Consider the following 25,446-nt stretch of genomic DNA (forward strand, 5'->3'; position numbering starts at 1 on the left):
GAAAAAAGAAGGTTGAATTATAATTTTCAAAGAAAAAACTGTTTCTTTTTTTGAAAAAATACATTGCTACAAGCAATTTGCTAGAGAAACAACTATAAATTTCAAAGGGATTAGCCTTATATGGACTATTAAAGATTTTTTTTTAATTGGCTAAATGTTTAAATTCAATCATGTGAAAAATTCAATTTATCTTTAAATAATATATTTTCATGAAATCACATGTGATTTGCCAAACATAAACTATCCCAAAATTAAATTTTGGTTTCTTGTTTTTCAATTATTTAGACTTTCAACAATGAAGGGGAGAGAAGTCTTTAAAGAAAAGATGGGCAAAAGAAACATCTATTTCCAAAACAACTATATCCTAATTACCTCTTATTTTTCTAGGGTGAAAATATTAAATATCTAATTTTTGTTTTGAAAAACTCTTATATCTTATTTAATATCATTATTAGTAATTTTAATATTAAATGTGCTTATAAATTATTTATTAACAAATATGTCAACTACTTATCAGCAGGAGTGAGTAGTATTCGGTTCAAATTGAAAAAACCGATCAAATTGAACCGATTTGAAAATTTGGTTCGGTTTTTTATATATTTCGATTCGATTCGGTTTTTAATTTTAAAAATTTCAGTTATTTCAGTTTGGTTCGATTTTGATCAGAAAAAACCGAAAAAACCGAACCGATTAGTGATAATAATATATTTTTTCAATAAAATAGAGAAATTAAATCATATTAAAATTAAAATATTTTAATTAAATTTTAAAATATTAAAAATAAAGTGTAAAAAATTAAAAAAATTATTAAAAATTGAAACCGATCAAACCGAACCGAACCGAATCAGACCAGTTCGGTTCGGTTCGATTTCTAACCAAAATCAGTTCGGTTCGATTTTCATAAACACTAAAATTTCGGTTTTCTATTTATTCGGTTCAATTCGATTTTGAACTGAACCGACCGAATGCTCACCCCTACGTATCAGCTTCTCACAGATATTTTAACTAAATATATAATTGTTTAAAATTTTAAAAGTGTATATTAAATATTTAAAAATTAATTTTGGTAAGGTAAGCCAAAGTGTATATTAAAGAAGAGCACATAAACTTGGATTTTTTCCCCCTCAATTGGCCACCAGTTTGTCAACTTCGGGTCAAACACGCAGTTGTTCGGCTCCATGTATCTATACACTTTATCCATAGCTTGACCACCAAATGTCAACTACTACGCCGGCTTGGCTTCTCACCAGAAAATTTACAGAAGAATATTCTACTCATATAAAGCAAACACCTTGTGTGCAGCATCAATGGAAACAAAGAGGCTGAGAGATTGTCAGAAAAGAAAATGGATATGCAAATGGAAATCAAAATCATTTCCAGAGAAACCATTAAGCCTTCTTCTCCAACTCCAGATCACCTTAGAATTCACAAGCTTTCCATCATTGATCAGTTGGCTATTCAATGCGATGTTCCTATCCTCCTCTTTTATTCTACCAATGGCCATGATCATACCCAAAGATCGAGTCTTTTAAAGAAATCGTTGTCACAGACATTAACCCATTTCTACCCTTTTGCTGGACGAGAAGTGAACAGTTCTTGGATTGATTGCAATGATGAAGGAGCAAGTTTTGTTCAAGCAAATGTAGCTGCTGATTTGTCAATGCTCCTCAAGCAACCTGACTTCAAATTGTTGCAGCAGCTACTACCCTGCAAGCCAAATGACAACTCTGTTCAGTTTCGTCTCAGGGAGATACTAGCTGTTCAAGTGAACTATTTTAGTTGTGGTGGTATGGTTATTGGTGTATGCATTAAGCATTTGATTGCTGATGCTTCGACAGTAGCAACGTTCGTCGAACGCTGGGGCGCTGTCGCTCGTTTTTCTGATACTGATGTTCATGGTGTGATCTTGGATCGCACTACTCTCTTCCCTCCTATTGGCACAACAGGAGGCTTGTCATGGGGTGATAATTCAAGTGATGAATTCTTACCTCAATTTGTGATGAAGAGGCTTGTGTTTGATGGTTCTAAGGTTGCTGCTCTAAGAGAAAGAGTTAGCAATAAACTATATCCGGATCGACCAACACGTTTTGAGGCTGTTTCTGCACTCATTTGGGGTTCTTCCATAGCTGCAACTAGAGAAATGGATGAAACTATTGATTATCATGTAGCAATGACTGTCGTTAACCTGCGAAAGAAACTGAATCCACCTCTGCCACAGCAGTGTATGGGAAATGTTTGCCAAGTGACAACAGCAAAATGGTCAATGAAGAAACCAACAGATTACAATGAATTAGCTCAAGAAATTCATAAGTCCATAAAGAAGGTGGATGATGAGAGTGTGAGGAAGTTCCATGCAGATGGAAAATGGTTTGATTTTGTCAAAAAATTAGGGGAAGAATATGGGAAGAAGTCTAAAGTTAGGATGTTAAAGTTCAGCAGTTGGTGTAGATTTCCATTTTATGAAGTTGATTTTGGCTGGGGAAAGCCCAGTTGGGTAACAGCTGCAATGGAACAGGAAAATGGTGTCATTTTCTTGGATGCTAGTGATAACCAGGGAATTGAGGCATGGGTGGGTCTGCCCCAGGAAGATATGAGCCAACTTGAACAAAACCCTGATATTCTTGAATTTGCTTGTGTCAATTGAAGAACTTAAGAACTGCAAATAAGGGTCCAGATTGCCCAAGCCACTTTTCTTTAAATGCCCATAGCATTTTAAAGCATTCTTGTGTCATTCAATTCTGTTAGATTTCTTTTGATTGTAGCTAAAAATTTCCTAAATAAACTCATTTTCCACTAAGCAATTAAATAACACCACCATTATATCTCTTTCTTTCTCTACTCCCACAAACCAACAGTACTTTACTGTGAAAATCCTTCATCTTCAATTTAGAGACCTATGCTAGGACTCGCCACTTTCACATAGATCATGTAAATGAAGCTGTAAATTCCTAGTAAATCAAAATAGTTCATATCTTGTCCAGGAAACGATACCAACTGGTTCAGAACTTGCATGCAGCAGAAAAGATTTCAGATTCTGTTTGATACTCTATAAAGTTATTCAAGCAAAAGAATGAATTTAACACAACACAGCAGCACAATTCGTTGACTAAAAGTATTCAGAATGTACAAGAAAGAGAGATGGAAGTTCTGTTGAAAGCAGCCAAAATCAAACAACAGCTCAAGCAACCAAAGAATCTTCTGCAATTTCCCACTCTTTCTTTCTGAAACAGTTTCTTGACAATGCCTGTGACAGAGTCGATTGCTTATCTTATGGGGTGATATTGATCGGAGATGCGCTTGGGGGGCAGCTTCCGCAAGATGAAGAGCACCAGAGAAGATGGTACAATCTCCACCATCTGCATATATTAAAGCGAAAAAACAAAGAATGGAAAAGAGTAGAAACAATCAAAATCTATATCAAGGTTCAGAATAATTCTCTTCAGATAGAAAGTTTCCCCTGAACAAATCTGGAATTTGATGCTATACTCCAACCAAGGATATTATCCTTGAGCAAACTTTTTTATGAAAAAGTACAAATTTGATGAAATGTATGTAACGTAAGATATAAAACTAAATACTAAGCATAAATATATCAAATGGAGATATTAAATCCATTCTTAAGCATAATTAGCATTTATTAATTAAAAACAAAGATATGTTCTCTACTTTATGGTAACATACATTGGTTACCCTTAAAGTAAAGGGCCAGTAACAACCATTATTTAAAATCAAGATGCAAACCAAACATTTTTCAAGAAAAAACTACTGGAAGTCTCTCAGTAGTTGTCACACAACTTAAATAGACACAAAGGAACCTTACAATACTAGTTATTTTTCCTTTTTGCTTTAGAATAGAGAAATTTTGAGCAACCTATTCAAGAGAAAGAAAATAATGAGAATCAGCAAGAAAAGTTTGAGGAATTTATCACAAGGAAAGAAGTTTAGCTGATATAGGTGTCTATGTAAACTAAAAATTTATTTAATTCATTCTCTTGTTCTTGGTGAATTTAAGAGCCTTTTGTTCGCAGTTATAACTGATTTTATTGTTTAGATGTCCTTGGAGATGTTAAGGAATGATTAAAGTTCATATTTCCATTCTTATTGTCATCAACAAAGAAAATAGAGTTGATTCATTCTCCAAATTCAATTCTTGATTCTTTGGTACTATACAACTCGAGAATTAATGTTCTCTCAAGGGAGAACAATACAATCAAAGAAGACTAGATTTAGGAATCATTTAGATTTAATTATTAATTGTGAAATTAAGATATTTATCAGATTTTCTAGTAATACTAAAAAGTTCAAGTTTACATCATTTGAAATTTATATCATTATTTAGAATCTAAGAAGTTCTATTGAGCTTAGTACTTTTCTAGTTAGATTGGTTTAACATTTTCGTGTTTCTCGGATAACTAACCCTAGTACCAATAGAGCTAGTTTGTATACTATAAATAACTATGTCATCTAGGTGGTTTAGAACTTGCTATTTTTGCTATTGAAAATTGAGAATTGATCAAACTCAAGAGATTATTTCTCATCCCCTTTTGAGTATCCTTTGTGGTTCTACATCATGATAACAGCTATTTCTCGAGACGAAAGTGTCAAGAAATCACTTTTTTCCCCCTATGCAAGGATGAGGTACCTGATGACGGAAGCAATTAAGATAAGCCAAACAATGGTTCACAGTAAAAAACATTTGTCATTGCAGCCCATTGTGATGACTTTAATTTAAACATTTTAATAATACATGTTATTAAAAATATATCTCGTTTGTTGAATCTTGAGGTTCAGGTCAATAAATCAGCGTGATCACAAGCACAAGTTTCAGTGAATGAGAATTTCTGACACACATTTGGTGTATTTTGATGTAGGCAAGGAAGTACAAAAACACTCAACAACACAAAGACTCCACTTACATTAGAGAGCAGAAACTTACCATGTAATAGATGAGATTAAGAAGGGGATGATATAGAACATCAAGATTAGCTTTCTTGTTGAAGGCCGAGACGGCAACCTAAAGCATATACCCATAAAATGTCTTCATCAAATATGCAAAAATACAAAGTAAAACTTCAGAAAAGTGAAACTCACCACAAAACATCTTATCAAAAAACAAGTACAGCAAATTCCGGTCACAGCGCCAACCTGGCATCAAAAAAGTTAAAGTCACTTGAGTTTCTACAGCCAAAGATCAATATTCAATACAAGTGTTGGAGAGTTGACTGTCTTAACCAATCAAGTAGAGAACACGTGTTAACAGAAAGTTCAGTTTAAAGCAGACAAGGAGCAAAAACAAGCTCTCAATTTTATCTAAAGAGAATTATCCTTCAGAAAAATAAAATAAGCACCAGTAGTACGAATTTAAGAGAAAATTGCACCTAAACTTGCCCTAGTTTTATGACAATATTCAAATTGAATCTTATATGCAACAGCACAGTGTAGACATAAGGCAAAGCAAACAAACACCTGCAGTACAAACCTCATAAAGCTTCTTTTGACGACCTCTAGATTCAATGGGGAACCGGCTGAGCATGATAAACAACCTAAAAAGTGAAAAAACAAATCAAGTGAGCACATGCATTACCTCAAGAAATAACGGAACTTCTTTAGGGTGAAAACTTTTACCTCCCACCATATACCAAGAATCCCAGAGCAGTGCAGAATGAAATAACTACAGAAGAAGGCAAAGTCTTTGATCAACATACTGCCTCTTCCACATGTATACATATATATATATATATATATATATATATATATATATATACAAGTAAAGTGCTAGATATTCAATGAATTCACGATACCATCATCAAAAGCTATCTGTCTATATGCAAGCCTATATAATTAGAGTTCAAATTGCATCACCATTTTAGATCACAAAAGAACATACAGGAGAAAAGAAAGAAAAACATTATCAGTTTGACCATTGTTGAAAAAACTGACTTGAAAAGAAGAGTTTTGCTAGTTCCACCCCAGTAGGACTTCCACTCAATCGTATGTATATCCAGATGCATGCCTGTCATAATGATTGATTGTGTAAGAATCTATCACAGATTAAAGAAGAGCAACTTGAAAAACAAGGTTAGACTTCTTTCCATAGGGCCAAGATATGATTAATAACAAATTAGGAAATTGTTTCTCACCTGTGTGAGGTAGACAAATGCATTGATAATATAATAAGAGGGCCTGAGTTTATCAATAGGAAGACTTCTTGCCTAAAGCATTGACATGAGAAAGGACAAATTAGATGAAGCAGCATAACAACTAAAATGAAATTCGTGGAAAAAGATAGCTGGTATACCTGGTGATATATCTCAGCCCAAAACAGCACTAATAATGTATATGTTGAAAAGAATAGGAGGCTGGGAAGATCCAAAAGCACAATTTCAAGGGCCTGCAAAAGGATGACGTTTTACACAGTGCAGACAGCAACTCATAAAAGAAAACATGCTAATACCATAGATTCAAAAATACTTTCATTCAATAAAGTTGTATATCCACCAGAGGCGGCTTAAGCAAAACTGAAAAGAAGAGGAAAGAAGAAAGTTCTGCTACAAACACTGCTGATAATTCAAAAGATATTATGTTTCTTCGTTTTATAAGGTGCACTACATAACTACCCCGCCAACCTCCTCCATATGTGATAGAGAAGTGAACAAACCTTCATTTATTTTTCAGTTAAGTAACTTACTAATAACCCATATAAAAAATTTAATAAATAAGTTCCTTTTCAAACCCCAGATAGAACTATGTATTATGATATCAACTATTTTCATGGTTACTTTTAGTCTCCTTGGGTGCTGGGATGAAGATGGGAATAGTAATTTATAAAGGAGAGAAAGTTAAATAATTTTATATGCATGAGCTCAAAACAACAGGTATGATGAGAAACTCACCTTCGGTCTAATGAGAAACACATCCTTGTATAGACCAAAAAGGACAGCCCTCACTGTCAAAAAACATTGGTTTCAGCAACTTACACCGCTGATAAAGGCAGAACATTGACAAATAATAAATAGCCCTTACATCCATTCACAACAAAATTCATCAAGTGGAAAACCTTTTGCGTCGTCCACCCATATTCTGGCACTCTCATTTGGATGCGAAAAAGTTGTATCTGAAAGTTATAACAACATTCATGATACTGAAGGAACAAAGAATGCTAAGTTCTTTTCTTCATCATGCAGAATAGTGAGTGACCAAGTATAAATAGACAGCCCAAAGAAAAAAGGAAGAAGATATGTTACACCTCATTAATGTAAATACTATAGCAAGATGGTGATAATTAAATAAAGACAAGTGATAAACCAAACCTAAGTACCAATACAACACCTAGGCAAGGCTACTTAAAGCTTCAATACAAGGAAGTGCTTGGACAACGCAATGAAGCAGTATATAAGGTGTGTCCATGTTGCTAGCATTGTCTTACTAACAAACATCACTCTCAATATTGTGTGTATCACTATTAGCTCTGTGTTTGAGAGGGGAGAAATGTGAAGTAAAATTTTGATTTTTGGGAGATTTTTTCTTCATCTTGTTTGGAATAGGGAGGAAAGTTAGAGAAAGGAAAACTGCACTTAAGTTCAGCTAAAAATTCTTTCTTCAAGTTTGGGAGGAAATAGGAGTAAAAAATGGGGATGCCATAGATTTCTACCTTATTAACAAGATGAGTGTCATCGTATTAAAGGACATAGTAACTAAAGAACAACTTCTGCCCTATTTTGATTTCCCTCAGCTTCCTTTCTACCAACCCAATTAAGAGGTTATTCATCTCCTCAAATTTTCTCATTTTTATATCCTAGTGCTTGCCTTCCTTGTAATTTACTTCCAAACATAGAGTAATAGACCTTGTGCAAGAGTTTGAGATAATGGCTTTGACTGTTAATGCCTCAAAGTCAAAAGTACTGATAAGCAAGAGACTGATGTTGACATCCAAAGCAAGATCTAGATTCTTCCAATAGAGTTCTGTTAGTGAATCTCCCTCCACTTGCAATTTTTTGTTGTCTAATACTGTGCATCCAGAGAAAATGAAACAGAACATGCAGATGCTCTTAATCGTCCAAGAAGAGATTTCACCGTCCTTATGATTGGATCACTAAGCTGACTTTTTCCCCCAAATCATGAGCTTACAGAAACATCAAAAGGAAATCTCATAATTACATGATCCTCTCATAATTTGATACAAGCTCACAAACAATGACCTTCAACACAAGAGCTGGCAACCAGAGATCACCCAAAACCACCTTAATATTGAATAAGGATTGAAGAAAAATATCAACTAGCATATGAAGCAAAATGGGAAAGAATTATAACAAGGAAAGGAGCATTCTTCAATACGTGGGTAGCTCAAATTTACACACATTTTGATTGAAAGCATATGCCTGCCTCAAGTGCCATCAGAAGATCAAGTAGAATCAATTTTGTGATCACGATGAAGTTTCCATTAAAGGGAGCAGATTTGCAAACTGTCAGTTGATAAATAATAATGCAATCAGATGAAAATTTATCTGCACTCTGTGCTAAACACATACAAATGAATATTGACTGAGCATGAATGTATAGCTTCTGCTTCCTTGCAGCTAACAAATTTGAGTTTGGCTTATTCGCAAGTGCATGCAAATCTGTCGAGCAAAACACCAGGACAAGCTTAAATCATGTAGCAAATCCAACACCTTTTAATGGTAATGGTGATACCAACTATACAATGGAGACAAAGAACTACCCATAAATGGTTTTCATTTTTCAGAGGTTTCCATCTCACAAAATTGAATCTTCCATGAATTTGAACTTACAGGTAATGCCAGTTTTCCTATAATTTAGAACAAATCCTCAACAACTATATTGTCTATACACATTTTGGGAGAAAAAGACCTTTTGAAATGAAAAGTATACGACAACAATTCAATTCATGAAAGGACCAAAAAGTAACAAACAGAAAAAAAAAATTAAAAAAAAAAAGGAAAGGAAAACATACCAGGGCAATGATGGAGATCAATGCATAAGATGCAGACAGGAAATAGAAAATGCCTCTTTGCCATTCTTCTGAATGATCGATCTCATTCCACCAATGGATTCCATTTCCACTGTAATAAACAAATCTACCACCAATCTCAAAACTTTCAGCTCCCAAACTCCATGCCATTGATTACTCTTTGCTCCGTCCTCAACAACAAGAAACAAAAGGGGAAAAAAATCAGGAAGAAGCTGAATTTTGTTACAGAGGGAGGTGGGTTCTTGGGTTTTTGGACATCTGGAGAGAAGAGAACTGAAACACGTAGATGACACGCGTTAATGCTCAAGAGAAGAGGAGGACCTGGTGGGGTGGCATATTCGTTAATTGCGCAACGGACATGCTTTAGCTTAGCTAAGCTTTAGCTTAGCTAAGCTTCAGCTTTGGTGTGCTTTGTTTGTAAACGGACATTACTTTGTTTGTAAACGGAGATTACTATGTTGCCATTTTCAATCTTAGCCGGTTCTCGATTTTAGAATTCTTCCCCTTTGTGGGTATTCTTATATTTTCCTTCCTTCTCCTGTTATTTTCCTTCCCCCCAAACAACATTTTAAACAACGTTGTCGTGTAGCTCGTTTTTTGTCATTAATGTACAAATTAATAATTTTTTTTACTTATAATTTTGTATTAATTCTTTATATAATCTATTATTGTTATTAAAAAATCTATGATATTCTCAAAAATAAAAGATATGACGGCAATAAGAAAATTATATAAATTGATTATTATATAAATTTAATTAAATTTATATTTAAATAATTAATTTTAATTTTCAGTATTTTTAAATAATATTAAATCATGTTATTCTTACATGGAATTATAAAAAAATATATATATATTCTTATTTCAAGTTATATTTTTCAGCTTCTTAATATGATTCAATCTATCAAATTAATATGAAAGCAAATCAAAATCTTAACTTTCTAATTTAATTTAATTGTTTTATAATATTATTAGTTTTTTTTTCTTAAGAAACTACACTTTAGAATATATTTTAAATTAAAAAATATTTTATATAAAAAATTTTTTGTTGCCTTCTTTTCATTTAGTTATTATTTATAGACAAACATTTTTTTATCACCTTTTGAAGTCTGCGAATGATATCGCTCATGTTCTAGCAATATCGGTTCATTCTGAGTTACGTCAAGAAATTTAAATTTATATCCCTTCTTCTTATATAGTTTCTTTAATCGCTTTGAATTAATGATATTTTTCTCTTTTTAAAAAAAAATAAATTTAATGATAAGTGCATCTGAGTAAATTTGAGAATTTCACCATTTTTATTTTTTTTTAAAAATATCACATAAATTTTTTTTATGTATTATTAAAAAAAAAACCTCTATGCTACTTTAAATTAAAAAATGTCATAAATAATTAAAATAATTTAGCATTCGGTTAATTTATATTTTATTTTAAATTAATGTATTACATAATTTATAATTTTTAATATTTAAATATTAAATTCATAATTAATATGTAAATTTATAGAAATAAAAAATTATTCTATATTTTTTTATTTCATAATTTATTTTATATGGTATATTGCATTTTTCAAAGGAAATTCAACTCAAGCTATAAAAGAAAATCAAACCACAGTAAAGCAAATTAAACTAATTAAACTAATAAAAAAAAGATAAATGAATTAATAGTAAACACACAAAACAACCATCAACAACACAGCCATTGAATAATCAAAAAGTATTGTTCCATCGCATCGCTTAAAAACTCAAGAATATAAGCAAAACAATATCAATTGACCATTAAATCGGACAAAAGTAAGTCAAAGTAAATCGTGAATTCACTCCTTTTAATCCTGCAAAACACCCATGCAACAGAAAATAGAGAAAAAGACTCATAATAGAACGAAAGGATATTTAAGAAAAAAACGACGGCAAAATTAGAAGTGAGCATTCGATCGGTTTGATTTAAAATCGAATCAAACTGAATAAATTGAAAATTAAAATTTTACCATTTATAAAAATAAAATCGAATTGATTTTGATCAAAAATTGAATCGAATCGAACCACTCTGATTCGATTCGATTCGGTTTAATTAATTTTGATTTTTAATAAAATTTTTATTTTTTACACTTTATTTTTAATATTTTAAATTTTAATTAAAATATTTTAATCTTTAATATAATTTAATTCTCTATATTATTGAAAATAACATATTATTATCACTAATCGGTTCGGTTCGGTTTTTTCAATTTATTTATGATCAAAACTGAATCGAACCGAAATAACTAAAATTTTTAAAATTAAAAACCGAACCGAGCCGAATTGAATAAAAAATCAAACTAAAATTTAAAATTAATTCAGTTTGGTCGATTTTTTCGGTTTGAACCGAATACTGCTCACCTCTAAGCGGAACTCATTAACATTATCTTCATTTTGAGAGCAGTGATCACCGAACGTAGTGATACAGTCTTAAAATATCGACGGTGATAACCTCCTAAAAACAGACACAACAATCCTAAAAAAATAAATTTAATAAAACCTCCCCCACAAAAAATTGAAAAACCTGAAGAAAAAAAAAAAAAAAACCGCCTACGCATTCCTCAGAGCATTTTTTCAAATCATGCAAAAATGGAGAAATATTTTCAAAAATATGGAGGATCCTAAAATATTTTCGGATTCTGTGTGTCAACGCAGCGTGTTCGCCAGTCATACTGGCGAACAAGCGTGTTCGCCACCTATGGTGTCGAAGAAGGGAGAGTTCGACACCATGGGTGTCGAACTCTGCCTTGCTGAGCTTGTTCGCCACTATGAGTGGCGAACAAGCTCGTCCGGGCCACGGAAGCAGTGCATTCTGCTCCCGTGGCACGCCAGCTTGGCGGAAAGAATTGTTCGCCACTGTAAGTGGCGAACAATTCTGCTGAGTGGGTGGCGAACATCCACACAGGAAAAGTGTTCGCCACTTACAGTGACAAACACTTTTCTCTTTATATGTGCATGCAACTCACATGCATGCAGTTGCATGCATGTGGTACATGAATTTGTTCGCCAGCGATGCTGACGAACAAATTCTTGTAAAAATAAAATTTTTAAAGTAAATATATTTTTAACAGTATTATAAATTTTAATTTTTTAAAAATAAAAAAATATATATAATATTTTAATAATAAATAATTTTTTCATACACTATTTAAATTTATAAAATATTTTAATTTTAAAATATATAAATTTATTAAATAATAGATTAGATAATTTAAATTTAAATATTATAATAATATTATTATTAAAAATTAATTTTATAATAAAATTAGAAATAAATTATTAATTGATTGATGATTAAAAAATATATAATTTTAAGTATATAAAATAAATTTAATATTAATATATTTTAATTAATATCAATAAATATATTTTAATTAGCATAAAATTTTATTAATTTTTCTAAATTTTTTAAATATATATTTACTTTAAAAATTTTATTTTTACAAAAATTTGTTCGCCATAATCGCTGGCGAACAAATTCATGTGGTATCACATGCATGCAACTGCATGCATGTGATATAAAGAGAAAAGTGTTCGCCACTGTAAGTGGCGAACACTTTTCCTTAGTCAACCCCTCGCCATGCCACTCAGCAGAATTGTTCGCCACTTTAAGTGGCGAACAATTCTTTCCGCCAAGCTGGCGTGTCACGGGAGCAGATTGCACTGCTCCCGTGGCCCGGACGAGCTTGTTTGCCACTCATAGTGGCGAACAAGCTCAGCAAGACAGAGTTCGACACCCATGGTGTCGAACTCTCCCTTCTTCAACATCATGGGTGTCGAACACGCTGTGTTGACACACAGAATCCGAAAATATTTTCGGATTCTGCATGTTTTTAAAAATATTTCTCCATTTTTGCATGATTTGAAAAAATGTCCATTCTCATAATCGAGTTAAACCTTATGGCATATTAAAAAAAGAAAAGTTTTATAATCTAATCATATAAGCATTTTAACTTTTTAATCTAATTGTATCTCTTATAGTTATACTATAGAATTTTTTTTAAACTTTGCACTTTAAAAAGGTATTTTTAATTAAAAATTACTTAATATAAAAGTTTTTTATTTTTAGCATTTTAAAATGTTATTAGTTGTTTATTAATTGCAAGTTGAATTTAATTAAATTATTATTTAAAAGTTTATTTTATTTTAAATTTAATATATTATTTATAATTTTTCAATAAATTACCAGTGTTAAATATTTATTATCATTATTATATATAATTATAAATGTAAAATAAAATAGTAAATATATTCTTATTGACATTAACCTGATTAATTTTAATTAGGTAAAATGAAATTCAATTAGCTTAAATAGAAAAACCTCTGCACAGAATCACTGACCATGGATACGCCCATAGTTACCACATTTAGATTTAAAAGCTAGATATTGGATCGATTTAATTTAAAATTGAATAAAGATTTAAATTTTAAAAATTTATAAAAGTTGAATTAGAAAAAATTTAATTTAAATTAAATTATTTAATTTAATTTTATGGATTTAATTTTTTAATAAAATTTCTTTTAAATTTTATCTTTACTGTTATGATATTTAATTAAAAAATTCCAACTTTATTTTTTTTTAATAATAACTGTTATATAATATAAATAAAATAATAATAAACTTTAAATTGAAAACTATAAAAAGTGGTATTTTGAAGAAGATGAGAAGACAGCTGGCCGGCTGAAAAATGAATGTTGTATAAAAGGGTGCGGTTTAAATTGAAAAAATTAATTAGAATTAATTTTAAAATTTGGTTAAATTTTTTATTTAATTTGATTCGATTTGATTTTTAATTTTAAAAATTTTAATTATTTCTATTCAGTTTGATTTTAATCAAAAAAAAATTAAAAAAATTAAATCAAAATGAAAAGAAATTAAATTATATTAAAATTAAAATATTTTAATTAAATTTTAAAATATTAAATATAAAGTGTAAAAAATAAAAAATTTATTAAAAATCGAAACCGATCAAACCGAATCGAATCAAACCGAATCAGACCGATTTAGTTCGATTCAGTTTTTGATCAAAATCGGTTTGATTTGATTTTTATAAATACTACCATTTTGATTTTCGGTTTATTCTGTTTGGTTCGATTTTAAATCGAACCGATCGAATGCTCACCCCTAATCAAAAGTAGGAAGAATTACTTTAATACAATTAGTATTAAGTGCTATTTCAATATTTTCTAAGCAGACTTTTGTATTATCGATTTTAGTTTGCAGAGAGATGGAGAAGATCTATAGGGATTTCTCATGGCATGGGAATGTAAATGCTAGCAAAGTTCATTTGGTAAATTGGGAGAAAGTTTTGCAGCCTAAAAAATTTGGTGACCTAGGCTTCCAAAATTTGCAATTTATGAATCATTAGTTTCATCCCTGGATAGTTAATGGGCTGAATGCATTTTCAACAAATACTCAGGAGGAAGGTTATTCGTGGTGGTGTTGTTCAAGATGTTCGTGCTACCTTATGCTTTCTGCCATCTTTCTAAGGTCGAATTAAGAAAAATGTTAGATTTTATTAGGTGGATGGGCTTGGTTGGGATTGGACTAGACTTCTTTTGCTTTTGCCTCTAAAAGTCTTGAATTCGTTTAGGCCTTTGAATCTTTCAAGTGATATTTCAAATTGATGAGATGCTTTTGCTTGGAAACATACAACTTCTGGGGTATATACAGTGAAAACAGGTTATTTGTCTTTATTGCTTGAGCCTGCGGGTACATAGCAGAAGTTGTGGGATTTGATTTGGAAAGCAAGATGTACACAAAAGATGCCAACATTAATATGGGAAGTTGCTCATCAAAAGATCATGTGTAATATAGAGAGACAGAAGCAGAATTTGGTGATTTCGGATATATGCACTATATGCTCGTCATCGCCAGAGACGGTTCTTCACATATTGAGTGACTCTGGTTCTGTGAAATCTATATGGGTGCTGCAAGCAGATATGGTTGTGCTAAATTTTTTCCATTTTAATTCAGCAGCAGATTAGTTATTGGCCAACTTGAAGGTATTTGATTGTCAGTTTTCGAGAATGCCTTAGGATATGGTCTTTTTGATGGGTTTTTGGTGGACATTGAAGGCAATAAATTCAGAGATTTTCAGTTCAATAAATCCGAGTGTTTTGTAAAAAATTTGATTATCAAGTAAATTTATGTCGATTGAAATAGAAATTAGAGATTGTCAGTAAAATCTGACACCTCTTTTATATATTCAGATATACTTATCACGTGTTTAATCTGATATATATATATAATTTTGACATATTAAATGTGAAAATAATTAATATTTTAATTTTACTCCTTATGCTTTTCTTTATCTATTATTTTAAGAGTTTTTTTTTTAATTTTTAAATAAGTGACATTTTATAATTTTAATATTTTATTAAGTATTTTCTTTTTTATTTATCCTTCAATAAGTAGAATATTTCTTAAATATTAATTAAATTCAATAGTATTTATATATGCATCTTAATTGAAGAGTATTATAATTTTTTTAAAAACTTTATTTTAATTAAAATTTAATATATTTATTACTTTCCTTAATTCATATAAAAATTAAGAAAAAATTCAAACAGTAGATTAAAAAACAGAGTGAGTAATAAATTTTAGTTTGATAATAAAATTAGGTTTTCACAATTCACCATCAAATAATAGAATCCACAAGAGTTTTTATTATTCCTCGCGTAATTGTGGAGTTGACAGAAGATTCGCTTGGCATCTGCGCACGGGGGCCGCCTAAACTGAACTTACAACTATAACCCCGGCGCACGATAGGGTAGACCCACAAAAACCAAAGGTACCAAAACCCCAACGAGAGATCAAAAATCCCCTCCCTCCTCTCTTCTGCTTCTAAAACCCTTCCAAAACCCTTTTCTCGTTTCCCTCTTTTGATTATTTCATATTTAATTTCTTATAACCATGACCAAGCCGCTCACTCTGATCAAATCACATGCCTCCAACCCCAAGTTATGGGTGGTCATCGGTGTCACCGTGGCTGGGATCGTGGTGCTGGCAGAGACTCGGCGGCGGAGGCGGAAGGCCATGTTGATGAACCGGGAGGACTTTGGAGCATTCGTGGAAAGGTTTGAGATTCTTCCTTTCCCTCAACCTCCTCCTCCCGCCGCCAAGCAGTCTCTCTCTGGTCTCACATTTGCCATCAAGGACATGTATGTTTTCTCTGAAACTCGATATACTGTTACTTCGTTTGTATTTGTATTGCTTGTAGTTGCATTTGTTTTTGTATGTGTTAGTGTATGTATATCTAATATCTTTACTGTCCAAGAATGGATTTTTTTGATGGACGAGTAAGTCTTATGATGTTTTGGTGTGTACTATTGTTGTGGGTATGACAGATTTGATGTGAAAGATTATGTGACGGGATTTGGGAATCCAGATTGGAGGAGAACGCACGATGTTGCTGAGAACATGGCTGTGGTGGTGACTGCTCTGTTGAAAAATGGAGCTACTTGCGTTGGCAAGACTGTTATGGATGAATTAGCAATGGGGTAAAAACCGAGTCTTGCTCTCTCTCTCTCTCTCTCTCTCTCCCACTTTCGTACACGCGCATTTGTGTTTTCTCGGGCCGAATTTATTTTTGTTATTATTATTTTTTTATATGCTTGCTACACTAGGATAACTGGTGAAAATATGCACTATGGAACACCTATTAATCCCCAAATGCCGTCATTTGTCCCTGGAGGTTCTTCTAGTGGATCAGCTGTAGCTGTTGCATCTGAGCTTGTGGATTTTGCTCTGGGTACGTTCATCTGTTTAGTTGTTGAATGTAGTAGTAAATCAGTAAACTTGTTTAAGTACATTAGCAAAGAAGGTTCAAACATTTTAGGGTGTTAATGGCTGATGATGTGGCGGGTAAAGAAATAGCTCCTATTTCGGCAGCCAATTTTGGTGTTCGGGAGTTATGACCTTCTCTGCTAATGGACTTACCTAAGGCTACTGATTCGTGAAAACTCAAATCACAGCATCTTATTTAAAAATGGCTCAAACCATATGGCAATTTTTTGTCTTTTGCCCTAATTTAAATTCAGTGAGTTGTCCAAATACATGGCTAATGGAGCCTCAATGTAAGTTCAGGGTTATGATAGATGTAGATCACTCTTTTGAATGTTATGCGATTAGAGGTCTGTTTGATAATGTTAAATTTTTCAAAGAACTTATTTGACTTTGGAATATCGTAGTTTTTGTATTAAAATTAGTAGTGGGAATATCAATCTATTTGGTAGGAGTAATCTCTGTTTTTTTGGTTGCTATGAAAAAATATTGAGGAACTTGTGCTATTGCTAATACAATAATTCTTAACAGCATTTGTTATCACAGTACGTTACAGTATACAACTAGAGGCGTTTAGGGTTTAGTTGAGAATTTAAAATCATAGGACATTGTTCATTTATAGTTTCCCATATGTTAAACTACCAAATACTGACACGTCACATTTTGGAGGTTGATGAGTTGCCTTCCCTTCTTCTAGCTAGAAGGCTTATTCCTCCGTGTATAAGTAGCAGAGGTATTTTTTCTTCTAAATTATCCAATCTGATATTCTGAGGCTCTTAATCATTTTTACAGGTACTGATACAATTGGTTGCATTAGAATTCCAGCAGCTTTTTGTGGCATATTTGGCTGCCGACCATCCCATGGGGCTGTATCTATGATTGGAGCTATTCCAAATTCACAAAGTTTGGATACTATTGGTATGGTTATATATTTACATTGTATTGTAAATATGCTAACAAAAAAAGAGAGAGATAGTAATGCTAGACTTGATGTTTTGGAGTTGGGATCTGCAAAATTTAGTGTAAATGCCAATGAAGTATTATTTTACTACACCAAAATTGAAGAATCTTAAGTTGCCTATCTAAAAGTGGTAGAGTAACCTGCAAAAGTCATTTTAACATATGAGCATCTAGGTGTTCTTGCTTCAGTTGGTTGAGGTCTGATTATGCTTGAGCCTACTCAAGTTGTGTCAATCTATAAATAAAACCTCACGATCAATTACAATTGGCTTAACACTTGAAGTCAAAATGACACTGTTGAATCCCACATCGGTTGTGGAAAGGGGTAATGTGCCCTTTATATGAGCTATAGGCACTCCTCCCTCTTGAGCCAGCTTTTGGGGTGAGTTAGGCCTGACTCAAATTTAACATGGTATCAGAGCCTCCCCATCCGATGTTGGACGCCCCATAAATGTGCCACGCACCAGTAAAAATTCTTGGCGTGAGGGGGTGTGTTGAATCCCACATCGGTTGTGGAAAGGGGGTAATGTGCCCCTTATATGAGCTATAAGCACTCCTCCCTCTTGAGCTAGCTTTTGGATGAGTTAGGTCTGGCCCAAATTTAACATACACTATTAAATTAAGACTAGTCCCAGTCAAAATTTAAAGAAATGAGGTATATTTATGTGGTTTCTTTTATCATTATCATATAGTTTTGCTTATTTTTTTAGTTCCTTGAGATATTTTGGGACTTCCATTATTTTCTCTTTGTTCCATATACTATTTTTTTTCTTCATTTCATCTATTCTTTCCCTGCATGGCATTCTTATAGGATGGTTTGCTCGTGATCCTTCTGTATTGCATCGTGTTGGACATGCTTTACTGCAATTGAATGCTGTGGAACCCAGAAGAGCAAGGCTCCTTATATTTGCTGATGATCTTTTTCAGTTGTCTAAGGTTCCCAAGCAGAAGACCGAATGTGTTATTAGCAAAGCAATTGGAAATCTATCCGGGTGTAAGTTGTGAGGACCAATTATATTTTTGGATATGATTCTATTAAATTAACTTAATAATTTATTCTCACTTTACAATTATGTCCACACCCAAAATTGTTGCTGTTGGGAAAGGGTCGGGGGGGGAGGGGTTGTTGCTGGGGGTTGGCATTTACTATGATTATATTGTTGCTGAACTTGCTATATTGTTTTGTTGATTGAACAGACCAGCTTCCAAAGCATATGAAATTGGGCCAGTATATTGCTTCCAATGTACCAAGTCTTAAAGGGTTCCATGAAGAATCTACAAAACTGCAAAATGGAACATCTGCTTTGAAAGCTCTGTCTTCTGTGATGATTTCATTACAAAGGTATTCAGGAATATTTTATTTTTTCCTCCTAGGTGGGTGTTTGCAGATTCCTTTTCTTTTGAACAGTGAATGATGCTCGTAAAGGATAAAGAAACCTTCTTTTAAGGTGTCTGTTGCCTTGAGATTGTACTTGTTTGAATATTGATTTACAGTTGTTTTGAATCATTTTGCTAATGGTTTAAAAAAAAAAAATTCATTGATTATAATAATTGTTTTGAAGAATAAAGACAAGTGAGTGACTAAACCATGCTCAAAAACCAGAATATCATTATGAAACGTGGAAGATACACAGAAATTAGTGTAAAATGAAATTTTTGCCACACTAAAGTTTGAAGAATATTAATTTGCCTTTCTAAAAGTGGTAGACGTAATCCTGCAAAAGTCATTTTAATATTTGTTTCATCTAAATTGGCCAATCTTAGAATAGTTTGAAGGGGTATATTTCTTCAGGTTTAGCATGAAAGATCCACTTTCTATGTTGATTGCTCGTCAGTCTGTGTTGAAAGTATGACCTATGCGGCTATGTCACGCCTGGTTGTGGGGCTTATCGTTTTACTGTTCCAAGATTAAAGGTTCCAAAACCTGGTACCAACACTGGTTTATTATTTGCTTTCAAATGTTAGGAATCAAGTGATATGCTTTTTCTACTTTTCCAATTTTGTATTTTCTTTCCTTGGTTACTATCCTTGCGTATGGAAAAGTTCTGGTAACATTGCCCTTGTGTTATTTATTTCTTTAGGACTAACTTGTGTAATGCATATGTTGCTTTTCAGATATGAATTCAAAGCAAATCATGAAGAATGGGTTAAATCAGTGAAACCGAAGTTAGCACCTGATGTCTCTAATCATGTTCTTGCAGCTATTAATACTAAATATGAAAACATAAAGATGTTGTACAAAGTCAGGACTGAGATGCGAGCTTGCCTGCAAAGTCTCTTAAAGGTATCCTAACCTTCTTTTTGGTAGTTTTGTCTTGGTAATTTGTTATAATTGCATTCAGCTTGAGCAATTGGATATTTTATTTCTAATATAGTAAATTTTCTGGTGTATGTAACCATATTTTCCCTCGTGTAACTATCCTTTTTTTGATATTTCATCATTATGATTCTGACCTTTAATAGTTATGTCACTAAGTTTGTGATTCTTCCATTAGTGACTCGTGAGAATGGTATGGCGGATAGAGATCCTTTGCACTTCTGATACTCATCATGTTGCTATGACACTTGGTGCATTGCAATACAATTTGTCTTATTTTCAATGCAAACGAGAGTTAGGATAGTTATACACAACATAACTTCATCATTCCCCATTACAAATAGTACAAGGATATAATATGAAGAGGAGGGGCATTATAAATGAAGCTATAATTATTACCAACTTAATATGTGAATTTCTCCCTCTGATACATTTCTAGAACAAATATGCAAGTATGCTCAGGTTAGGCTGTATTTGGTAAGGCTTAATGGAACATAATGTATTCAAATATACCATTGATTTCCACTAAATTTTTAATGAATATTAATTACAATACATTTCATTATGCCTTACCACATGTACTCTTAAGTTCCTGATCTCATGTAGCTGGGATTATAGCTTAAGTAAGCTGAGGTTATTTGATTGGATGTGTTTGTATCTACATGCACATTATTTTTCACAGTCTCTTATCCTTCTTGTTGTCAGGATGATGGGATATTGGTTTTTCCCACAGTAGCAGATCCTCCCTTTAAGCTTAATACAAAGAAAGTCTATTCTGCAGAATCTCATGATAGAGCATTAATACTGTCTGCCATTGCGAGCATGTCTGGGTGTTGTCAGGTGACTTAGTGATGAGGTTACAGTTTGATTTGTATACTGCTTTTGTACTCGATACTTATGTTAGGTTCGCATCCCACTGCAGGTTACCATTCCCTTGGGCAAGCATGATGGTTGCCCCATCTCTGTTTCATTTATCTCTTACCATGGAGCTGATAAGTTTCTTCTTGATACTGTTTTGGACATGTACTCATCTCTTCAAGAGCAAGTTGGCATTGTTTCTAATTTAGCGCCATTTCCTGATAGCAATGGAAATTTTGATGCTTCTGAACTTCTAAAAGAAAAGGTTGGTTTTCTGGAATATTTTGCTACTTTGAGCATTGGTGCAACATCTTAGCTACCTTGGAATATAGTTTATTTTACCTTTTCTTCTGTCTTCCCATCCCAAGTAATCCTTCTTGATTATTTGACACCTTTTTTGATGTGCTGGTGACTTGGGTTTTGTGCACAAAATTGTGGCATTGAAACTTTAATTAAAGTTCAGTGAAACTATTTCATCAAGGATCCAAACTGAAGTTCATTTTTTCTGTCACTCTGCTTGATGAGTTTATTTTTAATGCATTCATCCTGATAACTTGTACCAATATGTTGATGTTTTTTGTACCATCTTCTAGGTGAGGCATGGACTGTAAATCGTTGCCTTGCATTTGCTTCTGATACACGGTTCTGGTAGTTAAGTGATATGGTTGCTAGTGAATTTTGCTATTTGACATTTGACAGTCTTGGAATGAGTCATGAGTAATAGACGATCGCTCATGCTTCTCTGTCCTCTTTCTCTCTCTCTCTCTCTCTCTCAGTTCTTTAAAGCTACACTATGCAGTGGTTTATGTACTGCAAGTGATGCTGATTTCTTCATTAGAGCTTTTGATATTTGAGGGGAATATTGGAGGCAACACATTGGGTCTATATAGCGAGTGATTGTGTGGTATGGTGATGCCGAGTTGTTTATGAATGTTTTGCATCTATCATCTTTTGTAAGTTTTTAATCTATGCTTTGTGAAAGCTGCGCCAATTACATTTTTGATGGCTATTCTGACCATGGTTTTAAATTGCGGTCGCGGTCGCGGCCACGTTCGCGGTCGTGGTCGCAGGTAACGGAAACAGACCTATAACGGCCGTAACGTAACGGTAACGGCCTGGCGCTACACAAATTTTTTAAAAAAATTTGCAAAGTTCATAAATAAAATAATATTGATTAGATTTAATTTAGAACAATGTATACAAATGCATAATAAACATAAATATATAAAATATAGATTATTTAACTTAAGTAAAACATCATATAGTTTAAAATAAGAAAAATCAACATAATCTTTATAGATCGAGTAAACTAATAGCTCAAAGTATAATTTTAACTCAAAACTAACACTTTAATCCACGAAAACTTACAAAAAAAAAAGGAAAAAAAACAGCAGTTAAAAACTAAAATAGATAAAATTTAACTAACTTTTTAGAAGAAATAAGCTTGGAAATAGGGTAGTTTATAATGGATCTAAATTTATATGAGAAATATGCACGGAAAATTGAAATTTGAAAGAGAAAGGAAAGAGAAAACTTAAAAAATATAGTCTTTGAAGCTGCTGAAAAGTGTAGAAACTAATGAAAATGAGAATAGGGAGCAAAAAATAAAAGATATAAAAGAATTTTTAATTATTGGTAAAGGCCATTATCGTTACGTAACGGTCGGTAACGGCCGTTACGGCTGCAAATCAGGAGGGGCCGTTATATAACGGGATAACGGGTAACGGCCCCCCCAAAACCCGTTACATAACGGCCGTTACGTAACGTAACGGCCGTTATTTAAAACCATGATTCTGACCCTTGTATGATTTTTGTCATCCCCCTTCTCTCTCTCTCTCTCTCTCTCTCTCTCTCTCTCTCTCTCTCTCTTCACGAAATCTATGCATTGGAACTCCCTTACCTATGAGAAGGTTGTCATTATCCATCAAAAGAGGGAAAAAAAAGGAAAATTTTGTTTTACTTCTGGGGAAAATTTCTGTTTCAGGGGAATGCTGCATTTAAGGGAAAGCAATGGAATAAGGCTGTCAATTACTACAATGAAGCTATTAAATTGAATGGGTCAAGTGCAACTTACTATTGCAACCGGGCTGCAGCTTACTTGGAATTAGGATGGTGTGATATTGATCTGGGTTTTGACATTTATTTTTCACTAGTGTGCTTTGTACTTTTTCTTTCCTTACCAATTGCTTTCATAATATGCAGCTTTCAGCAAGCTGAAGAAGATTGCAGCAAGGCAATATCACTTGATAAAAAGGTGATGAGATGAATGTTGCAGATCACTTTTCACAAACATTCTATTATTATGTTTGTTTCCTTCTAATCCTTAAGCATATGTTCAACTACTGTGGAAGCATGAAATGAATAGTAAATGGTCCTTCTCCTGTTTTTCCTGTGCATCATCTTGTATTAATAATTTAATAAGTTGATTATAAGGATTTTAGTTGGGCCTTTTTGGATGAGAAAGTATCTACAGATGGAAATAATATAAACCTAACACCTTCAATTCTATTTTTAGTTATTAGTTAATTAATTAATTTTATCAGGGGTTGTAATGTTTGCTGAAATGGGGGACTAGTCTGTGATAGGAGCTGACATTCTTGAACTGCTCCTTTTTCCTTGATATCTGTACTTAAAAGGTCATGGACATTCCACGGCTTATTGAAGATTAGCATATATTCTGATCAAATATTCCAACAAAATATAGGATCTCACTTTACTGCACCTTGCTTATAGGCTTATTTTTTTAAAAAATATAATTACACCCTTGGCATTAATATATACTGATAAATTCAGGAAAAAAAACTAAAAAATATATTTGCTTATTGTCTATAACTCTATATTGAGATTCATGGTAATGGTCTAGCTTTCTCAACTTGATGAGAAAAAAGTTAATTACATAATGCTCCTTTTGCTATTTGTGAGTTCTTGCCATTATCTTTTGGGAATTTTCTGTCGTTCCAATATATGCACTTGCTGATTTCCATAAAAAATCCAGGTTGATGACCTACATTTATATTAGGAGTTCCAGTTGTAGTACCCTATAAACTTGTGACATAATTTTTGAAGGCATAAAGAGATTTTATTTTTTAGTTTTGTCAGATGAGTGTGACCGAACAAGATCGATACTCATTTAACTTGATATTAGTTAGAACAGGATGCAGATGTGTACAGAAGAAGTAACAATTGTTGAATGGAGATTTTGACTATGTTTTTTTATTTATTTTGCAGAATGTAAAGGCATATCTGAGGCGTGGAACAGCTAGAGAATCACTTCTCTGTTATAAAGAAGCTGCTCAAGGTGAGTTATAATTTGGCCCTATTTAGATGTGCCAGCTGTGTGTTCTCCAAGATTAGGGAACTTGCACAAACTTCATCTTAGCATGTGAAATATCAATGTTCTCGGTAGTAGTTTATTTAGTTATCCACATAACAAGGTAGTCTTCCAAGTTCTGTAAGCCATGAACTGCTAATCCTATGAGCGAATGTAGTATGAACCCCATAGAAGCTTTTGTTATTAGGCAGAAAAATGAATTTGTTCCTACATATTGGAACCTTAGTTTCTTGTACATCTTATCCATGACCGTTGCGCTGGCAATCGAAAAAGGAGGTTCGTATATTTGATCAGTGCTCGTTGAATATTTATTTAACATATCGTTGCCAAACAAAGCAACCAGGTGGGGAACTTGTAAGATCTCCCTCCTAAAATTGCGAGGCATATGGTGCACAGCTGGGGTGAGTGAGACCAGTAGGGAGAATGGTAGATTCTGCGAACCAAAATTTTAATCTTAGGAATTGGGTGCGAATCTCAAAATTTCAACCCGATGTTAAATTAGTGAGGATACATAAGCAACAGGCACACACAGGATGCTTTTTTTCGTATTCTGTTCCACTTTCAATTCTCACGAGGATTTCTTTTCTTGGTATTTACAGATTTCAAGCATGCTCTTGTTCTTGAACCACAGAATAAGGTAGCTAGTAATGCTGAAAGAAGACTCAGAAAACTGATGAGTTGATGTTTTACTCTTTCCTTCTCCCCATTCTCACAAAAAATGGTACAGCATTATTGAAGATTCAATCAAAGGTGTAAGTCTTGCAGTATAAAAGAAGAGAACAAGGAAGGGAGGTGAAGCTCTCTGTTTGTGCATAGCTTTTTGTTCCAATCAAATATATTTTTACTTGTCAAGGTTTTTTCGGTTCTTGTTCTTCCTGATTAGATGAGATAAAAGACTATAGAGAAAAGGCAGTAGCTATTGTATGTGTATTAATCAAAGTTGATTTTTGTTGTTCAAGCAAGAAAGGATGTAGATCTTCATCCCTTGATTTTAAGATGTACACACTGCCTCGACTATTTAATTTCTAATGAATCGTTTGATACAATGATCTGGGTAACTTGTGAAGTGGTTCAATTCAGAATTTGGTTTGGATTTCATGGTTTTGTCCAGGAAGACGTTGCTGTTTCCCATTGCTAGTGTTACCTTTCGGTTTATTAATTGTGGGGTTGGTTTGGTTTTGTGATCAG

General features: G+C 32.9%; 3 protein-coding genes across 4 annotated transcripts; 2 read left to right on the plus strand and 1 right to left on the minus strand.

The window, feature by feature from the left end:
* Window positions 1–1,152: 1,152 nt before the first annotated feature.
* On the plus strand, window positions 1,153–2,809 carry LOC110618581 (stemmadenine O-acetyltransferase). The gene has a single exon (XM_021761743.2). The coding sequence runs from the start codon at window positions 1,346–1,348 to the stop codon at window positions 2,642–2,644; it is 1,299 nt and encodes a 432-aa protein (XP_021617435.1). The 5' UTR covers window positions 1,153–1,345; the 3' UTR covers window positions 2,645–2,809.
* Window positions 2,810–2,995: 186 nt separating this feature from the next.
* Window positions 2,996–9,523, minus strand: LOC110618582 (tobamovirus multiplication protein 1). Its single transcript, XM_021761744.2, has 11 exons — window positions 8,972–9,523; window positions 7,024–7,114; window positions 6,894–6,946; window positions 6,299–6,391; window positions 6,141–6,212; window positions 5,941–6,013; window positions 5,626–5,671; window positions 5,480–5,543; window positions 5,092–5,145; window positions 4,937–5,014; window positions 2,996–3,356 (listed from the first exon to the last, which is right to left on the minus strand). Exons 1-11 carry the CDS (start codon window positions 9,137–9,139, stop codon window positions 3,264–3,266), a joined length of 885 nt encoding a protein of 294 aa, XP_021617436.1. The 5' UTR covers window positions 9,140–9,523; the 3' UTR covers window positions 2,996–3,263.
* A 6,222-nt stretch (window positions 9,524–15,745) lies between these two features.
* On the plus strand, window positions 15,746–25,304 carry LOC110619445 (outer envelope protein 64, mitochondrial). 2 transcript variants are annotated; one of them, XM_021762897.2, is made up of 13 exons: window positions 15,754–16,170; window positions 16,357–16,509; window positions 16,636–16,760; window positions 17,585–17,710; window positions 18,564–18,746; window positions 18,950–19,094; window positions 19,868–20,036; window positions 20,775–20,909; window positions 20,992–21,192; window positions 22,912–23,039; window positions 23,130–23,181; window positions 24,156–24,225; window positions 24,858–25,304. In XM_021762897.2, the coding sequence occupies exons 1-13, from the start codon at window positions 15,923–15,925 to the stop codon at window positions 24,938–24,940; spliced, it is 1,818 nt and encodes a 605-aa protein (XP_021618589.1). In that variant the 5' UTR covers window positions 15,754–15,922; the 3' UTR covers window positions 24,941–25,304. The 2 variants fall into 2 exon arrangements, 1 of the variants encoding a protein (XP_021618589.1); XR_006351271.1 differs by lacking the exon at window positions 22,912–23,039 and having other exon boundaries at window positions 15,746–16,170; window positions 24,858–25,092.
* Window positions 25,305–25,446: the final 142 nt, after the last annotated feature.

Source organism: Manihot esculenta, chromosome 7, assembly GCF_001659605.2.
Source record: "Manihot esculenta cultivar AM560-2 chromosome 7, M.esculenta_v8, whole genome shotgun sequence".
NCBI lineage: Eukaryota > Viridiplantae > Streptophyta > Magnoliopsida > Malpighiales > Euphorbiaceae > Manihot > Manihot esculenta.

What these genes read in the sequence shown, in the direction of transcription:
- LOC110618582 (XM_021761744.2), bottom strand. Translation starts at nt 9,139, where the DNA reads ATGGCATGGAGTTTGGGAGCTGAAAGTTTTGAGATTGGTGGTAGATTT. An exon ending in GAATTTTGTTGTGAATGGAT is followed by an intron (nt 6,947 to 7,023) that starts GTAAGGGCTATT and finishes GTTTTTTGACAG; the next exon opens with TGAGGGCTGTCCTTTTTGGT. An exon ending in TTCTTGGTATATGGTGGGAG is followed by an intron (nt 5,544 to 5,625) that starts GTAAAAGTTTTC and finishes TTCACTTTTTAG; the next exon opens with GTTGTTTATCATGCTCAGCC.
- LOC110618581 (XM_021761743.2), top strand. Translation starts at nt 1,346, where the DNA reads ATGGATATGCAAATGGAAATCAAAATCATTTCCAGAGAAACCATTAAG.
- LOC110619445 (XM_021762897.2), top strand. Translation starts at nt 15,923, where the DNA reads ATGACCAAGCCGCTCACTCTGATCAAATCACATGCCTCCAACCCCAAG. An exon ending in ATGGATGAATTAGCAATGGG is followed by an intron (nt 16,510 to 16,635) that starts GTAAAAACCGAG and finishes TTGCTACACTAG; the next exon opens with GATAACTGGTGAAAATATGC. An exon ending in GCTTGTGGATTTTGCTCTGG is followed by an intron (nt 16,761 to 17,584) that starts GTACGTTCATCT and finishes TCATTTTTACAG; the next exon opens with GTACTGATACAATTGGTTGC.